The sequence below is a fragment of the Argentina silus genome (assembly GCF_951799395.1).
Source record: "Argentina silus genome assembly, chromosome: 17".
NCBI lineage: Eukaryota > Metazoa > Chordata > Actinopteri > Argentiniformes > Argentinidae > Argentina > Argentina silus.
The window spans coordinates 4,884,746-4,900,608 of record NC_139671.1 but is presented as its reverse complement, the minus strand read 5'-3'; the positions used below and the strand labels follow the sequence as shown (position 1 = coordinate 4,900,608).

The 15,863-nt window shown below is 43.6% G+C and overlaps 2 protein-coding genes across 3 annotated transcripts; one reads left to right on the top strand and one right to left on the bottom strand.

The window, feature by feature from the left end:
* Window positions 1-5,482: 5,482 nt before the first annotated feature.
* eif2b4 (eukaryotic translation initiation factor 2B, subunit 4 delta) lies at window positions 5,483-12,253 on the top strand. Of its 2 annotated transcripts, none has more exons than XM_083689460.1 (13): window positions 5,483-5,526; window positions 6,156-6,193; window positions 6,359-6,533; window positions 6,803-7,012; window positions 7,209-7,291; window positions 8,366-8,457; window positions 8,811-8,925; window positions 9,360-9,436; window positions 9,653-9,755; window positions 9,903-10,030; window positions 10,444-10,621; window positions 10,935-11,115; window positions 11,761-12,253. In XM_083689460.1, the coding sequence occupies exons 1-13, from the start codon at window positions 5,505-5,507 to the stop codon at window positions 11,958-11,960; spliced, it is 1,602 nt and encodes a 533-aa protein (XP_083545586.1). In that variant the 5' UTR covers window positions 5,483-5,504; the 3' UTR covers window positions 11,961-12,253. The 2 variants fall into 2 exon arrangements, with proteins under 2 accessions (XP_083545586.1, XP_083545587.1); XM_083689461.1 differs by having other exon boundaries at window positions 6,863-7,012; window positions 11,761-12,252.
* A 491-nt stretch (window positions 12,254-12,744) lies between these two features.
* Window positions 12,745-15,722, bottom strand: atraid (all-trans retinoic acid-induced differentiation factor). The gene is made up of 7 exons (XM_083688583.1): window positions 15,542-15,722; window positions 15,197-15,327; window positions 14,784-14,852; window positions 14,596-14,667; window positions 14,352-14,473; window positions 14,111-14,211; window positions 12,745-13,876 (listed from the first exon to the last, which is right to left on the bottom strand). The coding sequence occupies exons 1-7, from the start codon at window positions 15,629-15,631 to the stop codon at window positions 13,772-13,774; spliced, it is 690 nt and encodes a 229-aa protein (XP_083544709.1). The 5' UTR covers window positions 15,632-15,722; the 3' UTR covers window positions 12,745-13,771.
* Window positions 15,723-15,863: the final 141 nt, after the last annotated feature.

Sequence of the window (15,863 nt, the reverse complement as noted above, 5' to 3'; positions counted from 1 at the left end):
ACTCATAAGAACACCCACATAGCATACTTGACGCTCCTTACATATTACAGACATCGCCACAGTCACGAAGGTTCATATATAAAAGAGGGTAGTAAAATTCATACCACATTCAGGGTGACAGCAGGGTTTCAAAAATGTTTCAAAAAATGTGTGATTAGCAGATTACTGGTAATATTTAGCTTTTATGAAAACACTCTTCAAAGTCTAGGCTATATTCCCCACACTGGAATGCAATATGTGCATTTCACAATATATTTCAAATACTTTGAAGATCAAACAAAGTAATGGAAACCATTTGAAGACAGCAAGGTGAAGACAGCAAGGTGTCCTTATTGGATACCCTTGGACATTCAGCACAGTAAATAGCAACGAATACTGAAGAGTTGGCCTATACTTTTATAGACCCATGTATGGCTCTCGAAACCAAAGAGGGATGAAATCCTAGCTTTTCTTCAGCTGTGACAGTGACTGCTGTTCTGACTGTCCCCAACCAATAAAAAATCCCAAAGCGCAGTTGTTTCCTTGTCCCTTCTATGCGTTGGTTTTTTTCCCCCCTTTTTTTTTTAAAGGAGCCATTGACATTGGGTGTAAATTGCGGGGGGGGGGGGGGGGGGGGGGGGGGGTTGGTAGAACGGCGGGGGTGTAGGGTGTCTCGAGCTCAGTGCGAACAGCTGAGAGGTGTGATTTCACAGGCTCGCTCCCCCCTGTCATGGCCCTGATTGGGCTGGACAGGAGGCGCAGGAGAGGCCCAGGCTTCTAAAGGACACCAACAGGTGGGAGGCCGCTGCGGAGGGGGTGCACCCGCTGGATAGAAAAGGCCGGGCGGCAAGACCTGATCTGGACACAATCCACTGGGCTGGACACAGAGGAGGATGGTATCGCAGGGAGATGACAGCAGCAGAGGAGAGGAGAGGGGAGGAGAGGAGAGGAGAGGGGAGGAGAAGGAAGGCGGGAAAGGTGGAGGAGTGGTTGTCAGTTTGGTTGGGCCTAGGGTACTCAAGGAAACAGGGCTAGGTTTTGACTATGTAACAGTGTTAGGGGTGTCTTAGTTTTGGTTTATTGAACCTAGTGTGATAGCAAAGTTACGTTTTGTGGGATTTCCAGCTTTTCAATTGTTTTTTTTAGCTTGTCACAGCTTGTTACAATACAATATGCGTAGCTGGAATTTCTTCTTGTAGATAAAGTTAAAAAATGTCTAACAGATGTAAAAGTAACTAGCTCTGTAGGTTGTGATGAATAGGTCAATGTTAACACGGTGACAGTCACTGTTAGATTTGAAAACCTGAAACAAGATAAGATTGTATTCTGTATCCTGACTTCTCACTACCAAATCCCCTGATTTACTGTACCATGTGAGTGAGGACAGGCGTTTGGCGATGTCTTCCTGTTTTATGATTGTCTCAACACTCTCTGTGGGGACGAGGACGTGACGCCTCTGTAAGATGAGAGGATGATGAGGGGGTTCTCTAGGAGCCACGGTAAGGTGTCCGATTTGGGAGGTGTGTGTCTCTTACGTTAGGTGTTACAACCTGTTTTTTGATGTTTCAATGTTTCTTTATAGAACACAAGGTTTAGAGTGGGTGCACTGTACTGTAGTGAAAGCCCAGGTTTCCTGAGTGAATCCATTGCAGAGAGGGGAAGAAATAGTAGATTTCAGCCAGCGTTGTGGATTCAGTTTAGGAGAGTCAGGGAGAGCCTATACATAACCGAACGGTCTACATCCTAAACTCAGCTTGTGTTTGTGACACCTTGTCAGAAGAAACCAGGAGGATTCTGGGAAACAGACACTACATCACAAATCACAGTAAGGTATAGAAAATGACTGTTTTACATATGCCAAAGCTATTTGTAATTGTTACAAATGTGTCTGTTATATAGAATATAGATATTCATCAATGCCTATTTCACATGTTGTAGCACCATTGTGACAAGTACACTATTGGTATTTTGGTAGTATTTCTATCATGTTGTTGGGTTAAAAACTGTCTTGACGTGACATGCTGGACAATGTGTAGGAAATGTCATGGATTGTGACCTTTATCTGGCAGAAGTCAGTCTATGCCTCACCCCTCTGAGTTATTTGAACACATGCAGTCTAAAGTTACCATGAGGGACAGTTGGTCATCCAATATGGCAGCGTTATCCACCAAACTATCATATCCTTAGAGAGCTTCTGTTTTGAGATACGAATATATAGGGAAAACATTTAGAATAGGAATGATTTCATGGACAAATTGATAATGAAATTAGATTTACAACTTTTTAAATCCTTATTTCAGCTCCAGAACAGCTGCAAAGGGCATTTCAAGTTGCTCATAGATTGTAATTAGAAATGGGAAATAGCTCCTAATTCTTTTAACTTTATCCAGTCTTAACATTCACTTTGATTACAACATAACCTCTAGTGACCTCTAGATTTATTTCAACAGACTATAAAACAAACAAACATGGCAATCTTTTAGTCCCATCCCTCTCCCGCTTACTTCACAGTTAACCATTGTTTGGTCTCCTGCTTGCTGCCCTACTGTGGCTATGAAAGGGTGCTTTGTGTCCAACCGGCAGGGAATCCAGTTGTTGCCCCTTGTGAAGACATGCTTCCTTATATCGCCATATGAATACGCCAGTTATGGAATGTAAGGAAGTGTGTGGTTTCAAGGGGACTTGAGCACCACACTGGGAAAATATTTTCAGAAAAATGTTGTTGATCTTCCAATGCAATTAAGAGGATTACAAACTAACTATCTAGCATGTGTTGATATTTACTGTAGTCGTGGCCAATGTGAATCTCGTATGCGTATGTGCCTGTGTGTGTGCGTGCGTGCGTGCGTGTGTGCGTGCGTGCGTGCGTGCCAGTGTGAGTGTATGTGGCCCTGAGCTGACAGGTGAAAACATTGTTCTTCATGTAGTCTCCTTCACCCGAGGCACGTGTGCAGATTACTCAAGTTCTATTGACGGTGTCTCTGGGACCCCCCAGAGAAATCCTGCCCTGCCCCAACTGCTGACAGTCAGGGTGGATTGACAGAGCACAGCTGTCCCCCATTAGAGCAACAGGTTTAAGAGAGGAGGGGGAGAGAAGGGAAAGAAAGTGGGAGAGGTGGGGCAGGGTTGTGGAACAGGCATTGGGGGGGTTGGATGGGGTGAGCTAGGCAGTAAGTTGAGACCTGACTGGCTGTTTGTGTCTCTGATAACATAAGAGAAGCCTATTTTGCTTAGCAACACCTATTTTCTGTATCCATGTTGTCCACTTGTAAAACAAAGTTTCAAAATTGATTGTTGTTATGTGTACTAGGATACAAGGGAGTGTATTGGAATACAATGAAATTCTTACTCTGTGGAAATGGTGATAGCACTAACAATGACTTTTTAACCCCTACAGTGGATAGACATTTGACAGTGTTGCTAACCCTCTACAGTATTTCAGATTTTAAACGCTGGTGTCATCATCCCTACTGCTCGGTTGTACTCCCACTGACCTCACAATGTTGCCTTTTCTGTCTCCCCTAAACAGGTAAGAGACAAGAGGACGTTTCTGGATTCTGGTGACATGGCTCCTAAATGACGACTCGGCCAAATATCTTTCTCTCTGTCTCTCTCACCATCTCTCTTCCTCTCTCACCATCTCTCTACCCACTGTCCCTCTTCCCCCCTTTCTCTCTCTCTCTCTCTCTCTCTCTCTCCCTCTCTCCCCCTTTCTCTCTCGTTCTCCCTCTCGCCCTGAAACAACACGCCTTGCTGTGGCTGGTCAAACGGAACCAAGTCAGGTGTTTCTGTGAGGTTTGGTCCCCTTCAACCAGCTACTGCGTCGTGAATTCAGTCAGCAGACACCCACAGGAATGACAGACAGAGTGACAGCAGCAGCCTACTGCTGTATGCTTTTGTGTCTGTGTCAAATGAATGTACTCAGTGCTTCATTCAAGTACTTCTAGCATGCTCTCAGTCAATGTTGTGCCTGAAGAATAAAGGATGAAACACAAAATTGTTTAGTTTTGGCTGCCCACCTTATCCAGCTATGTTATATGTTGTTTTCTGGTGTGCTATGAAAAATAAAGGATATTAAAATTATTGGGACTCCTTTGTAATAGATTGAAGCTTGATCAAACATCATATTTATTGTTAATACATACATATTAATTGTGATACATGTGCGTTTTAGAACTTTCAAACATCAATGTTTAATGTTTAGGTTATTATTGCAGTTGCAAAGCGATGTCATAAAAATTCCGGAACTCACCACAAACAGGAGGCGACCTCAGATCTTCTCCCCAATAAGCATCAATTGAAAACAAGCTTTTCAATTATAATGTAATACAACTGGATAATGTAATACAAGGGGATAATATAATACAATTGGAAAATGTAATAACATGTAGGATTATGTTGAACGAAAACTTTTTCTGGATAATGCAACGCTATCTGGATAATGCAATAGCATTCTATCTGCTGAGTGACAACTTTTTGATGAATGACTTGATAACTTCTGTGGATAATGTTATAATTGACCAAAATCACTGTCTTTATGTTTTGTTTCATACAAGGGTCACATTGCTACATGCACATACAGACAGACAGACAGACAGACAGATATGCATGCACACACACACACGCACACACGCACACAGGGAGTGATGGGAGTTAGGGTTAGGGTTAGGGTTAGGGTTAGGGTTAGGGTTAGTATTTGTATGGCTTTGGGAAAGAATGTGTGTGTGTGTGTGAGAGAGAGAGAGAGAGAGAGAGAGAGAGAGAGAGAGAGAGAAAGAGAGAGAGAGAGAGAGAGAGAGAGAGAGAGAGAGAGAGAGAGAGAGAGAGAGAGAGAGAGAGAGAGAGAGAGAGAGAAGAAGAATGAGAAGGAGGTCTGATCTCTAACCACTAACATGACCTCAACAACAAAGCAGAACATGAAGGTCTTTGAACTCCGTGTGGGTGAGACCACTGACAGGAATGACAGGATCTGGCACTGAGAGTAGAAGAGAGTTTGGCAACTAAAAGTGGAAAAGCAAACCTAAGGGACGGTGGAGGGAGAGAAGAGGACCCCACTGGGGTGTGATAGGGCGAAGAGAGGAGGGATTTCAGGAATGCGCGCAAGCACACACGCACGTGCACACACACACGCACGCACGCACACACACATGCAGGGCATGAGAGGCTTTCAACTCCTTGCTGTGGGAATTGAACTCAGAATGTAAAACACTGCGACTATCCTCAAACCAAGAGTGAAGATAGAACTCATTCACACACACACGATCCAAATGCACTTCTATCCATCAGGAGACTTGTCAGAGGCAATGTTACATGTATGTTACAAGACAAATCATCCTACTTGAATACAGTCACTGGGAATGTCATCGTAGGACAACCATTGACACGACGTGAGAAGTTGCTGTGATACATCACCACCGCAAAAGGGCGCTGTGAATTCCTCCCTGCACCAGTTAGAGCAGGGTCGGCTCTGGCTCTGACAGCGACCTACGAGCGTGGAGTTCCGAGTGAGCCAAGCTACCGTAAACATGGCCGACGGTGGAGATGCAGGTGAGTGTGGTCAAGAATGACAGCTTCCCAACGCTATCCGAATAAAAGCGCTAAAACCCGAGGGTACAATACTATGCCGTTTCTTGCCGTGACAGTTTGCTTCTCGCGTACGGTTCCTGATCACTTTGGGCCATCCGTCAAGTCATTTGATAGGTGTTGTTAGCGTTGCTAGCACAGCGAAACTGCTAGCACAGATGTGGGTGACGTTCATGCCAATGCTGTTGCATGTTGCTTATGGATGTTGCATCATGTCATTTATTCCTGAATTGGAAACTACGAATACTGGCCCTGATTAATTGCGACACCTTAAAACGGTGAAGGCTAGCTGCTCCTCTGATATGATCCAGTTGGACAGCTTGCTTTTTGAGCTAGCTCGTTAGCTAGTTGTAGGCAAGCTTAACCAGATGGCACTGGTGTCAGCCGAAGCTGGATGCAGATGCTGCAACTTAATTGTCATGCCATGATGAGTCATGACAGATTGCAACTTGTACAGTAGCTACTTACTTGTCTGTAACCACCAAGAAGATAGCTCTTTGTTGATAGTTGTCATCTAAAGGACTGTAATGGGGCTAGCATAAAGTCAGACAACTTCACCACTTGACATACTCATTGTATTGATTGTGTTGCAGATGGACCTGATAGGAAAGATGATATCACCCGTGCAAAGGTAATGTACGAGATTATGTACGAGTTAACGTTTAATGCAAGCGATAAACATTGAGCTGTATGAGCTACTGTATGTATTTAACTCATGGTGCCCCCCCCCCCGTCCCCCCCCCCCCCCACCCACACACACACACACACACACACACCCCTCCTCCCCCCTCCCAAGACTGAAGGAAAGGAGTTGACCAAAGAGGAGAAACTGCGATTGAGGAAAGAGAAGAAACAGCAGAAGAAAATCAAGGAAAAGAAGGATGACAAGCGGCCGTCGGAAAGTGAGAAAGAAAAGAAGCCGGTTACTCCATCTCCACCTCAACCGGCGACGCAAATCCCAACACAGAAAGGTATTGTGTTCTACTAATGCCACAACTGCTTTGGTTTGCTGTAATGTGTTTCAGTGTGTTTCAGGCACAATACAATAGACTCAGTCTCAGGCTGCCGCCATCACTGTTGCTGCTACTGGGATGTATCGGATTGTTGCCAAATACCTTTTTCAATGTTTTGGAGAAGCTGTTGGAATCCAAGCAACTGGAAGCCTCCCCATTTTTTGGTCTACTCAGCCAGCAGTTCTGTTAGCATCCACCTCACTGGTGTATTGGTCTCCCCTCCCCAGCTCCCTCAGCAGTGCCTGTACCTGTGCCTGCCTCTGAACCTCCTGCCCCCATCTCAACAGACAAGCCTGCCAAGAGCAAAGCTGAGCTGAAAGCTGAGAGGCGGGCTCGACAGGAGGCTGACAGGGCCTCCAAGCAGGGCAAGAAGGGAGAGCCAAGCCAGCAAGCCAGCTCCAGCAAGCCCAAGGCTCCACCCAATGAACTACAGCCAGGTATATTTTGTCAACCCTTGCGGCATTCGGCTGCCATTCTACAGTCACAGAGATGGCTCTTTGGTGTGCGCGCATGCGTTGTAAGGACAGTCCCTGTTCTAATGCATTAATAGTTGTTATAGCCTGGTAGCCACTGTTGTAGAGATATATATTGACCATTATTCAAAGCTTCCTATTTACCTGCTCTCCCCTCCAGTGGTGAAGAGACTGCCAGAGTACGTCCAAGCTGATGACCCGGCAGTTGTGAAAAAACTAGCCAAGAAATTGGAAAGACAACAGGTTTGCTGCATTTATTGCTTTCATTACATATGCTCTCTTTCCACGGGTGACTGTTTGAGCCACTTGCCAATATTGAATGGTATTGGCCCTGTCTAAACCCCTTGAAACTCCACACTAGACAATGGGTATAAGCAAGATGGTAGTAGCTCAACCTCTGCATGATAGAAAAGGTGGAATCTTTTGCATGTTGGGCTACGGGGGTTTTTTCTGGACAGGGCTATTAAAAAAAAAAAAAAAAAAAACAAGGGGGGAGTTGTCAAGCAGGCCAGCCTCACCTAACCTGAGCCAGTACTTCCACCACTTCTCACCGCATGTGCTCTACCTCCCTCACGTTTCTTCCAGACGCCAGGGCACAGCATCGCTAAAAAGGTATCAGGCATCCAGGTCTGGCTCCGCGTTGTGTGAATGAGTTTTACCGTCTGTTTTTTTTATTTTTTTTAATATCATTTTGTTTATGTCACCCCTTTATCCTTGGATAATGACCTCTTTCAACTTTTCAGAGAGAGAGAATTATGCCAGGTGTTAATATGTGAAACTGGGGCGTTGTCTGTTTTGATCTGCTGTACGCAACTCGTTCTAGTAGGTGGTATCTCTCTGTTTTTTCCTCGTGCTCTGTGCTAACCTACAGCACAGAGCTGCTTGCTGTGCAGGTTTTTGTTCTGTTGTGTAACAGGTTTCTATGTTATGGGTGATGAACATGCATGGGTCTTGTGGTTTGAATTCAAAGCAGCACTACTTGATAATGAAAACGTGGCACTGACATGACAGTACTCTGTCCCTGTCTGGAATTGAAGGTTATCTCAGTCTACACAATAGCCTAAATTAGCCTAATTAATTAAAGGATTTCAATTGTCCAATTACATTACAATTCAAACCAACAAACCCTTTTTGCTCTCAAGGACAATTGCTCCCCCAAATCCCTGAACGGTATTACCCTGCTGTGTCAGGACCTGTATTTGGGTTATCCCAAGGCCTTTCCTCAATGGGGACCTCATCTAGTGTACCCACCCTTGATCTCTGAACTCCAGAGGCTTAGTTGACAATGAACTTAATATAAACCCTCTTGTGTTTCAGATCCCCCTCCGGTCTGACTATGGCTATAAAGTCAGCCTCTTCTCTCACCTCCACCAGTACAGCCGCAAAGCCCCTCTCACTCAGCAACTCAGGTAGCTAGCTGCCCCTTTTCTGGGACGCCCCCGTCTACATCTGAAGCTTACTCTCTTATTCTGGCACTCTGATTGTTTCTACGACTCATTCTGTGTAAGGTTTGAGTCACAATGCTTGTTCTACTGTACAGGGTTTCAAAAGCACTTTTACTGCGTGTCGTTCTTGATAAGAGACTGCTAAATTGCCAAACTGGACATTTGTTATCTCCAAAATGAAAAAGTTTGATCACATCTTGATTGTGTAAAGGAGTAGTTGCAAGAGTAGAGTAAGTGGGCAGAACGGGCTCCGTCCACACAGTTAACCCTTTTGCTACTCTGGGTGATCGGTCATTGATTGGTTCGGTCTGCTGCAGCGTTCCCTCCACAGTGATCCACCCCTCCATCGTGCGGTTGGGTCTGCAGTACTCCCAGGGCATTGTGGCGGGATCCAACGCTCGCTCCGTGGCCCTGCTGCACGCCTTCAAACAGGTACAGTACTGACCACAGGCCTACTCTTACTAATGGTCCTTCTTTGGTACATCCCAATCGTCTAACGTGGCTCCCTCCACTCATCCCTGTTCCTCCATTTGCACTGGCAAAGTTCATGATGACAACTACACCTGTGAGGCTGGTGTTCAGCAGATACGACAATGAAAGTTCCCAGTGTTGGCGATGAACAAGCTGTTGTCACATAACACAAAAAGCTCCTGGTTTTGAGAAATTGTTTATTACAATTTTTGAATTTTGTACACATCGTATGTGTGTTTTTATGCCTGTTGATCTGTGTCAAGTGTGACGTATAGGGGATGTGATTTCCCGCTTTCCTGCTGTCTTACGTGTGAATTGCCTTTAGTTTACAGGCCTACACATTTTCTCACATCCTCACTTGCCACTACAACTCCATCTCTGTTCCTTCCACACAGGTCATCAGGGACTACACAACCCCTCCTAATGAGGAGCTTTCCAGAGACCTTGTGAACAAGCTGAAGCCGTATATCAGGTACAGGACCCTGCCGAGAGCCTGAGCCATCTTATCCCTCTGCCCTCATTAACTCCCTTTCACGGGTATGGTCAGACCCATTAGGTGAAAGCAATATGGCAGAAACTAGGAGCTATTGCTTATCTTTACCCAGTTGTTATGTTACTCCGTCATAAGACTTGAGAATCATCCCTTACAAAAATGTATCTTGTCTTGTTTTTTTTGTTTTTTCTTCAGTTTTCTAAATCAATGTCGCCCCCTGTCTGCAAGTATGGGCAATGCAATCAAGTATATCAAGAAAGAAATCTCCAATATTCCTAGTCAATGCAAAGAGGAGGAGGTGAGTTTTCGAATCTACTCTGTGAATGAAGGACAGGCTTTTTGAAGTAGGGGAACTTCATATGGGGATGTACGTGAGAAGGACTTGACTCGTATTCCATTCACAATTTCCTTTTGACATATTCACCCATATTCACGTTCTCAATAGGCCAAGACCAAACTGCAGACATGTATAGACTGTTACATAGATGAGAAGATCATTCTGGCAGCCAAAGCCATCTCAAAGTGCGCCATTGAAAAGATCAGTGACGGAGATGTCATTCTAGTTTATGGATGGTAAGTGCATTCGATTTCTTCAAATTCCCAATCATTTTTCAATATGATCTAAAAGACGGCAATCTGAAAAGGTTTGGAAGATACTGTTCCACTTGTCCCTTGGGGTGTACTCTGTTGGCTAATTAATATAGCAGCGAATTGTATTGCCATCCAAACATATGGATCTAGATTTAGATATGATTTAGATTTGCATTACTTATTTGTTTTTTAACCCCCCCTCCTTTTATTTCTATCATTCTTTTGAGTAACCAGCTCTGATCTCCCACAATTCCCAGCAATCTAACAGCCGTCTCTGAAATGACATGTACATATTTGCCACCTGGCGTCTGCTGACTTAAGAGTATTGAGAGGAGTGGAGAGGACACCAGAATACCAATGGGAATTGCACCTCTCATGTCCTGTCTTCCCCCTAGCTCATCCCTGGTCAACCACATCCTGTGTGAGGCCTTTGAGAAGAGCAGGAAGTTCCGGGTAATCGTGGTGGACAGCCGGCCCCGGCTGGAGGGCAGAGAGGCCCTGAGGCGCCTGGTTCAGAGGGGCATCAGCTGCACCTACGTCCTCATCTCCGCCCTCTCCTACATCCTACCTGAGGTGAGGACAAACCAAGATCACCTCCTGTTGGGCAAAACAGGGTGCCACTACAATAGGTTGTTGGACTAGTGATGACATTTGATTTATTAAGATCTGATGTCATCTTTAACAAGATCTGATGTCATCTTTTTGTGCATGTGTACTACTTGAGTTCTAACTAGGTCGATTTGTGAAAATTCCTCTAAAATGTACGATTTAAGGTTTCAATGATTTGGCGTGAACTTACGCATTTCCCTCTTGTGGAAAACCATTGCCCTGGTGAACGTTTCTTAACATGCTCCTCATATGTCACTGTCTATCTCCCCACCCCTAGGTTTCAAAGGTGTTCCTGGGCGCCCATGCCCTGCTAGCCAACGGTTACGTGATGTCCCGCGTGGGGACGTCTCAGATCGCCCTGGTGGCCAAGGCCTTCAACGTGCCTGTGCTTGTGTGCTGTGAGACCTACAAGTTCTGCGAAAGGGTGCAGACCGACTCCTTCGTGTCCAACGAGCTTGGTAATGTTGGAAGCGTTCAGCTCACCTCAGTTTCTTATATTATTTAAAGTAGAGCCACATAGAGGGTAGCCACAATAGTTGAGATGAGCACTGCTACTGTATGTTTCGGTAAAATAATTTTAAAAAACGTATCTCTTTTGAATCAAGGGAGTGGATGTACTAGGCTTTGGCTTGCGGCCATATTGAAAAAATAAAACTGAAGCCACAAGCCATCTAATTCGTTGTATTAATATTCTTGGATTATGACCTTAGTTGTATTACTTGCAGGTTTCAAGCCATAGCCGTAGTTTCTCTCAGAGACGTTTTAGTTGCTGAGTGAATATATCATTTGATGACATCACATAATTACTGGAGACCCATATCGCAATTGCCAATTACTGAATATGATGTTAATCAATTAATGGTTAATCAATCACGCTATTCTGTGTTGCTCGTCTCCAGCGAGTCATGTTGCAGTGTGCGTTATTAGCGAATGACCAATCAATTACTTTCATATTATATATTTATATATTATATTATATATTATATATATTTTAAATTCCTAAAGGAATTAATAAATTTAGACAGAATTAAAGCAAACTGCCTTTGGCTAGCAATAAGAGTTTCGCTAACTCTCTTCTTTGGCCGGTCGATTTGTTTTACCAGATGACCCCGATGACCTGATTGTGACCCGGAAGGGGAAGACGCAGCTTGAGCACTGGCAGAGCGTGAGCTCCCTGGGCCTCCTCAACCTGGTCTACGACGTCACGCCCCCCGACTTTGTCGACCTGGTCATCACAGACCTAGGCATGATACCCTGTACTTCGGTCCCTGTGGTGCTGCGGGTTAAAAACGTGGACCAGTGAGTCCGCGTACAGTAGATGGCTAGTCTCTGCGTCCCATAAGCGCAAACTGCGTGTCTGCACATGCACACACAAAAACACAGTGCTTTTGGCATGCAATAAATGTATATCTGAAATGGCACATGCTTTTTAAACAGAGTCCCTGTGTGTTTTTCTGTAGAGTTGAAGCTGCAGGAGGATTTAGGGAGTACTAGTGTCCTCACTTACCAAGCTTCTGGGGACACAGCTGTTAAAGAGACAAGGGCTCTGTCAAGTTAGATCAGTGTTCATTTTAAGGAAGGGATGAAGAAACTATCACTTTGAAGAGGGCTTGAACAGGGCCTAGGGGAATTTAGAGGTGGTGGTGGGGTCAAAGTATGGTGAAGCATGAAAGGGTCAGATGAAAATCTCAAGATGGAGTGAGGTCAAGACTGGTTCACATTTTTCCATGCCAAATATAGGGAGTGTTGTTGCAGATATTTGGATGACTGTAGTGTCAACGTAATGATGTTCCCCATTTGCACAACAACATTTGATTGCACTTATTTATCAAGGTTGTTAATTAGGTACCAATGTGGTTGAATGCTCATAACAATAATCAGCTTTGGATACTCTCTGGGAGAAAAAGAAAATGTGTTTTCCTAATGACTTCCCCTAAGTGTTCTACAGACACACAAGAGGGATTTTTATCAACAGAAAATCAACAGACTGGTTTTTAATTTACTGCTCAATTGAACAGTGAAAGAATGGACTATGAATTCAGATGAAATGGGCAGCAAGGCAGTTTTACTGTTATGCAGTGTCTTAATTGTGTATTAATTAAATACATAATTCACCTCGTGCCCACTTCGGTGATATTAGCACTGTGGGTTTACAATAGCCATGTGTACGCTACCGCACTACTTCTGAGAAGGCCAGCGCTGGTTGAGTCTTCGGGTTTTACATTTCTCCATTGCAAGCACGCACCGGCTCTCAGATATATGGTGTGGGAATGTACAAGTGGCTGTTGTTTCTGTAAATCCTTTCATACTTTGTATTCACCACACGCACAGTGCAAATCATTTGAGTACACTGATTTCAGCATATTAAGTCTTTACTCCCAAGATAGAATACAAAAGGCAACCCATAGCAGCAAGTTGTTATGACAGCATAATGTGGTACGTACAAGAGAACATTACAACACTGATGCTGCAAGCACTGTGTTTTGCTCTTATCTCACAAAGCAATTATTTCTCAATTTACATTCTGATATGGTCTGGCATTTTTTTTGTGGACTCAATTTAGTTGCATATGCAACATATAGGCTACTTTGTATTATTGCTCCTACTGAAATTCACGTAGTCACATGCAAAGAACATCACATGCGTCACTTATGACGTTCTAGTGCTACAGTAAGCTTTCTGTAAACATGATTGGCATAACAGACACAATAGTGAGCCCCATCAAATTCTGTGGAACACAATCCCACAATTATTTTGATGTAGTGAAATGGCTGCAGCCTACTGAATTGAAACACTAACATGTGACAGTTGTTTGATAAAAACAGGTTTAAAATACCATAAAAACAGAAGCTTGTCCAAAATATTCTTAATAAAAAATTAACACTTAAGGTAGTGTTGATTCTGTGATATAATCATCTAGAACATGTTGATAAATTCCCCACTATGTCCACTTAGGTCAGTTAGAAATTTCCCCAAAATAAAACATAGCTGCCTCTCTGAGATAAAACAGTCTTAAAACATTGAGACCAACTCTGTCTACAGTCCAGTGTGTCAGTTATCTTCCCTGTCATAATCTGGGAAATCAGTCCCTTTCAAAAGGTCCCAGGTGCAAACTCAAACCGATTTGGCCTTGCGTCTCTGGGTGAGCCATAGCAGGACGGAGACCAGTACCATAGAGGCCCCGAGAGGCCCGAACACCTGGACTACAGGGAACTCCCCCTGTTAGCAACACAAACAGATGTTTCTATGGCGCTTAACCAGTAAACACAGTTAATATTCTGAGGTGCTTTAACAAATCATGCTTGCTCTTCAATAATACATCCAAGACAAAATATTAATCTATACATTGTAAACACTTCAAGACAGTAAACTAGTTTATGCCATTCTCGTAAGTGTAATTTGTCTGTATATTAGCTGGCACACCTTTCTACTTGAAACAGGGAGGCTACTCACCTCACGAAGACACTTGTATCCATGGAAGTTGTCCGTACAGCTACACTCAGAAAAGCCAGGGCCATAAGGTGCACAGAAGGAGTTCTCAGGGCAATTAATGGCTGTACATACAATGGTAAGAAAAAAAATATGAACGTTGTCAGTTATAACATTGATGCCAGTTAATTTGAGCATCGCAGCAAAGGTGGCATTATTATTTAGAAGACTACAATAGAAGCAGAAAACCTTTAAAAAGACTTACACATATGTCCAGTTTGGTTGCAGAAGTTCACCTGACCCTCACAAAGAAGGTTTCCACCCTTAACCTCAGTTTTCTCCCAGGATCCATTGCCTCCTGGACATTGCAAGTTTGAAGGCAAAATCCTTACAAAGCCAAAGAGAAAGAAAGCCTATGATGTTACTATCAAACAATGAATGAAAAGTGAAATATGCGTTTCAGTGCTAGAGATGTAATCACAGTTGAGTGGTTACTACATTGTACTTACATATAGCTCAGCTGACTAAAGCCTTGAAAGACTGAATCATTCAGGTTTACAATGGGGTTGAGTGAGAGATCTCTGTGCAAGGTTAACATACCAGAGAAAGTGAAAGTTAATTCACATAGGAGAGAAGACAGAAATAAATCAAATCTACAATATAGCAACAAGCTCAAATATTTTGTAAATGTACATACATCATTGCAGCCATATATGCCTCATGAAGTTCCTCCACATGGGTTAAAGAACAATTTGAAAGATCCAACCTGAGTAAACATGGAGACATACAGGAAATGGAGATATGGAGTGTATGTATGCATGAGGAAAGATGTATTCATATCCCTTTCTAAATAGATTGAGGGTATCAATCAACACTAGACATGTTATTTAAAATCGCATCTAGTCAAGTCTCGTCTAAATGTGTGACTGGTATGGGACAGGTTTCCCCCCTCGTTTGTAACAGCAAGTGGCATGCTACTACTTTCTCAGTCATTCACGCGTGATATTGAGCTACATTAGGCTGACAGATCACTCTTTGAATAACTACACGGCCAATTACTGTCGGATGAAGAACGTGTTACTGGGTGGTTTTAAAAGCACTAATTCATACCCAATGACGTAGTCAGCATCGGTGGTGTTATTTCGCAGGCAGCAGCGTCCGTCAATCAGACCAGACGCAGAGGTGCAGAACTGGCCCAAAGCGGTGCCATTCTGGATGATCCCGCTGCAGAGATGACATACCTATTTAACACAAATACACAACACTAAGTAGGATACTGTTTAACAACGAGTTTCCAAGATTAACAACAATGTAGCAGCACGCCTTTCTTCATCATAACAAATGAATTCAGATGTAAACATGAATCCACAGAGAGAGAGAGATCCTCAACTGAATAGCCTCAGTATTCCGTTCCATTTCACGTATCATTGTTAGAGAGCTCAAATAGACCATTACCTGAAATTCAGTCAGTTGACAACTCGCATAGGATAAATAAATGATTAATATAACAACTGCTGAATTCTGCTGGCTATTCCCAGCTGTCATTTTCGAAGAAGCAAGTCATATGATCGTCGTACAGTACCAGCACGTGACCCTACCGCCGACTGAAATCACGGCTCAGTTCCAATACTCTCACATCACGGCTCAGTTCCAATACTCTCACATCACGGCTCAGTTCCAATACGCTCACATATCGACTCAATTCCAATACGCTCACATCACGACTAAGTTCCAATACGGTCACATCACGACTAAGTTCCAATACTCTCACATCACG

Bases quoted from the DNA above. Each gene is read 5' to 3' on its own strand.
- eif2b4 (XM_083689460.1), top strand. From the start codon at position 5,505: ATGGCCGACGGTGGAGATGCAG. The intron at 5,527-6,155 runs GTGAGTGTGGTC...ATTGTGTTGCAG, and splicing joins GGCCGACGGTGGAGATGCAG to ATGGACCTGATAGGAAAGAT. The intron at 10,622-10,934 runs GTGAGGACAAAC...CCCCACCCCTAG, and splicing joins TCTCCTACATCCTACCTGAG to GTTTCAAAGGTGTTCCTGGG.
- atraid (XM_083688583.1), bottom strand. From the start codon at position 15,631: ATGACAGCTGGGAATAGCCAGCAGAATTCAGCAGTTGTTATATTAATC. The intron at 15,328-15,541 runs GTAATGGTCTAT...TGTGTTAAATAG, and splicing joins GTCAACTGACTGAATTTCAG to GTATGTCATCTCTGCAGCGG. The intron at 14,853-15,196 runs GTATGAATTAGT...ATGTTTACTCAG, and splicing joins GATGCTGACTACGTCATTGG to GTTGGATCTTTCAAATTGTT.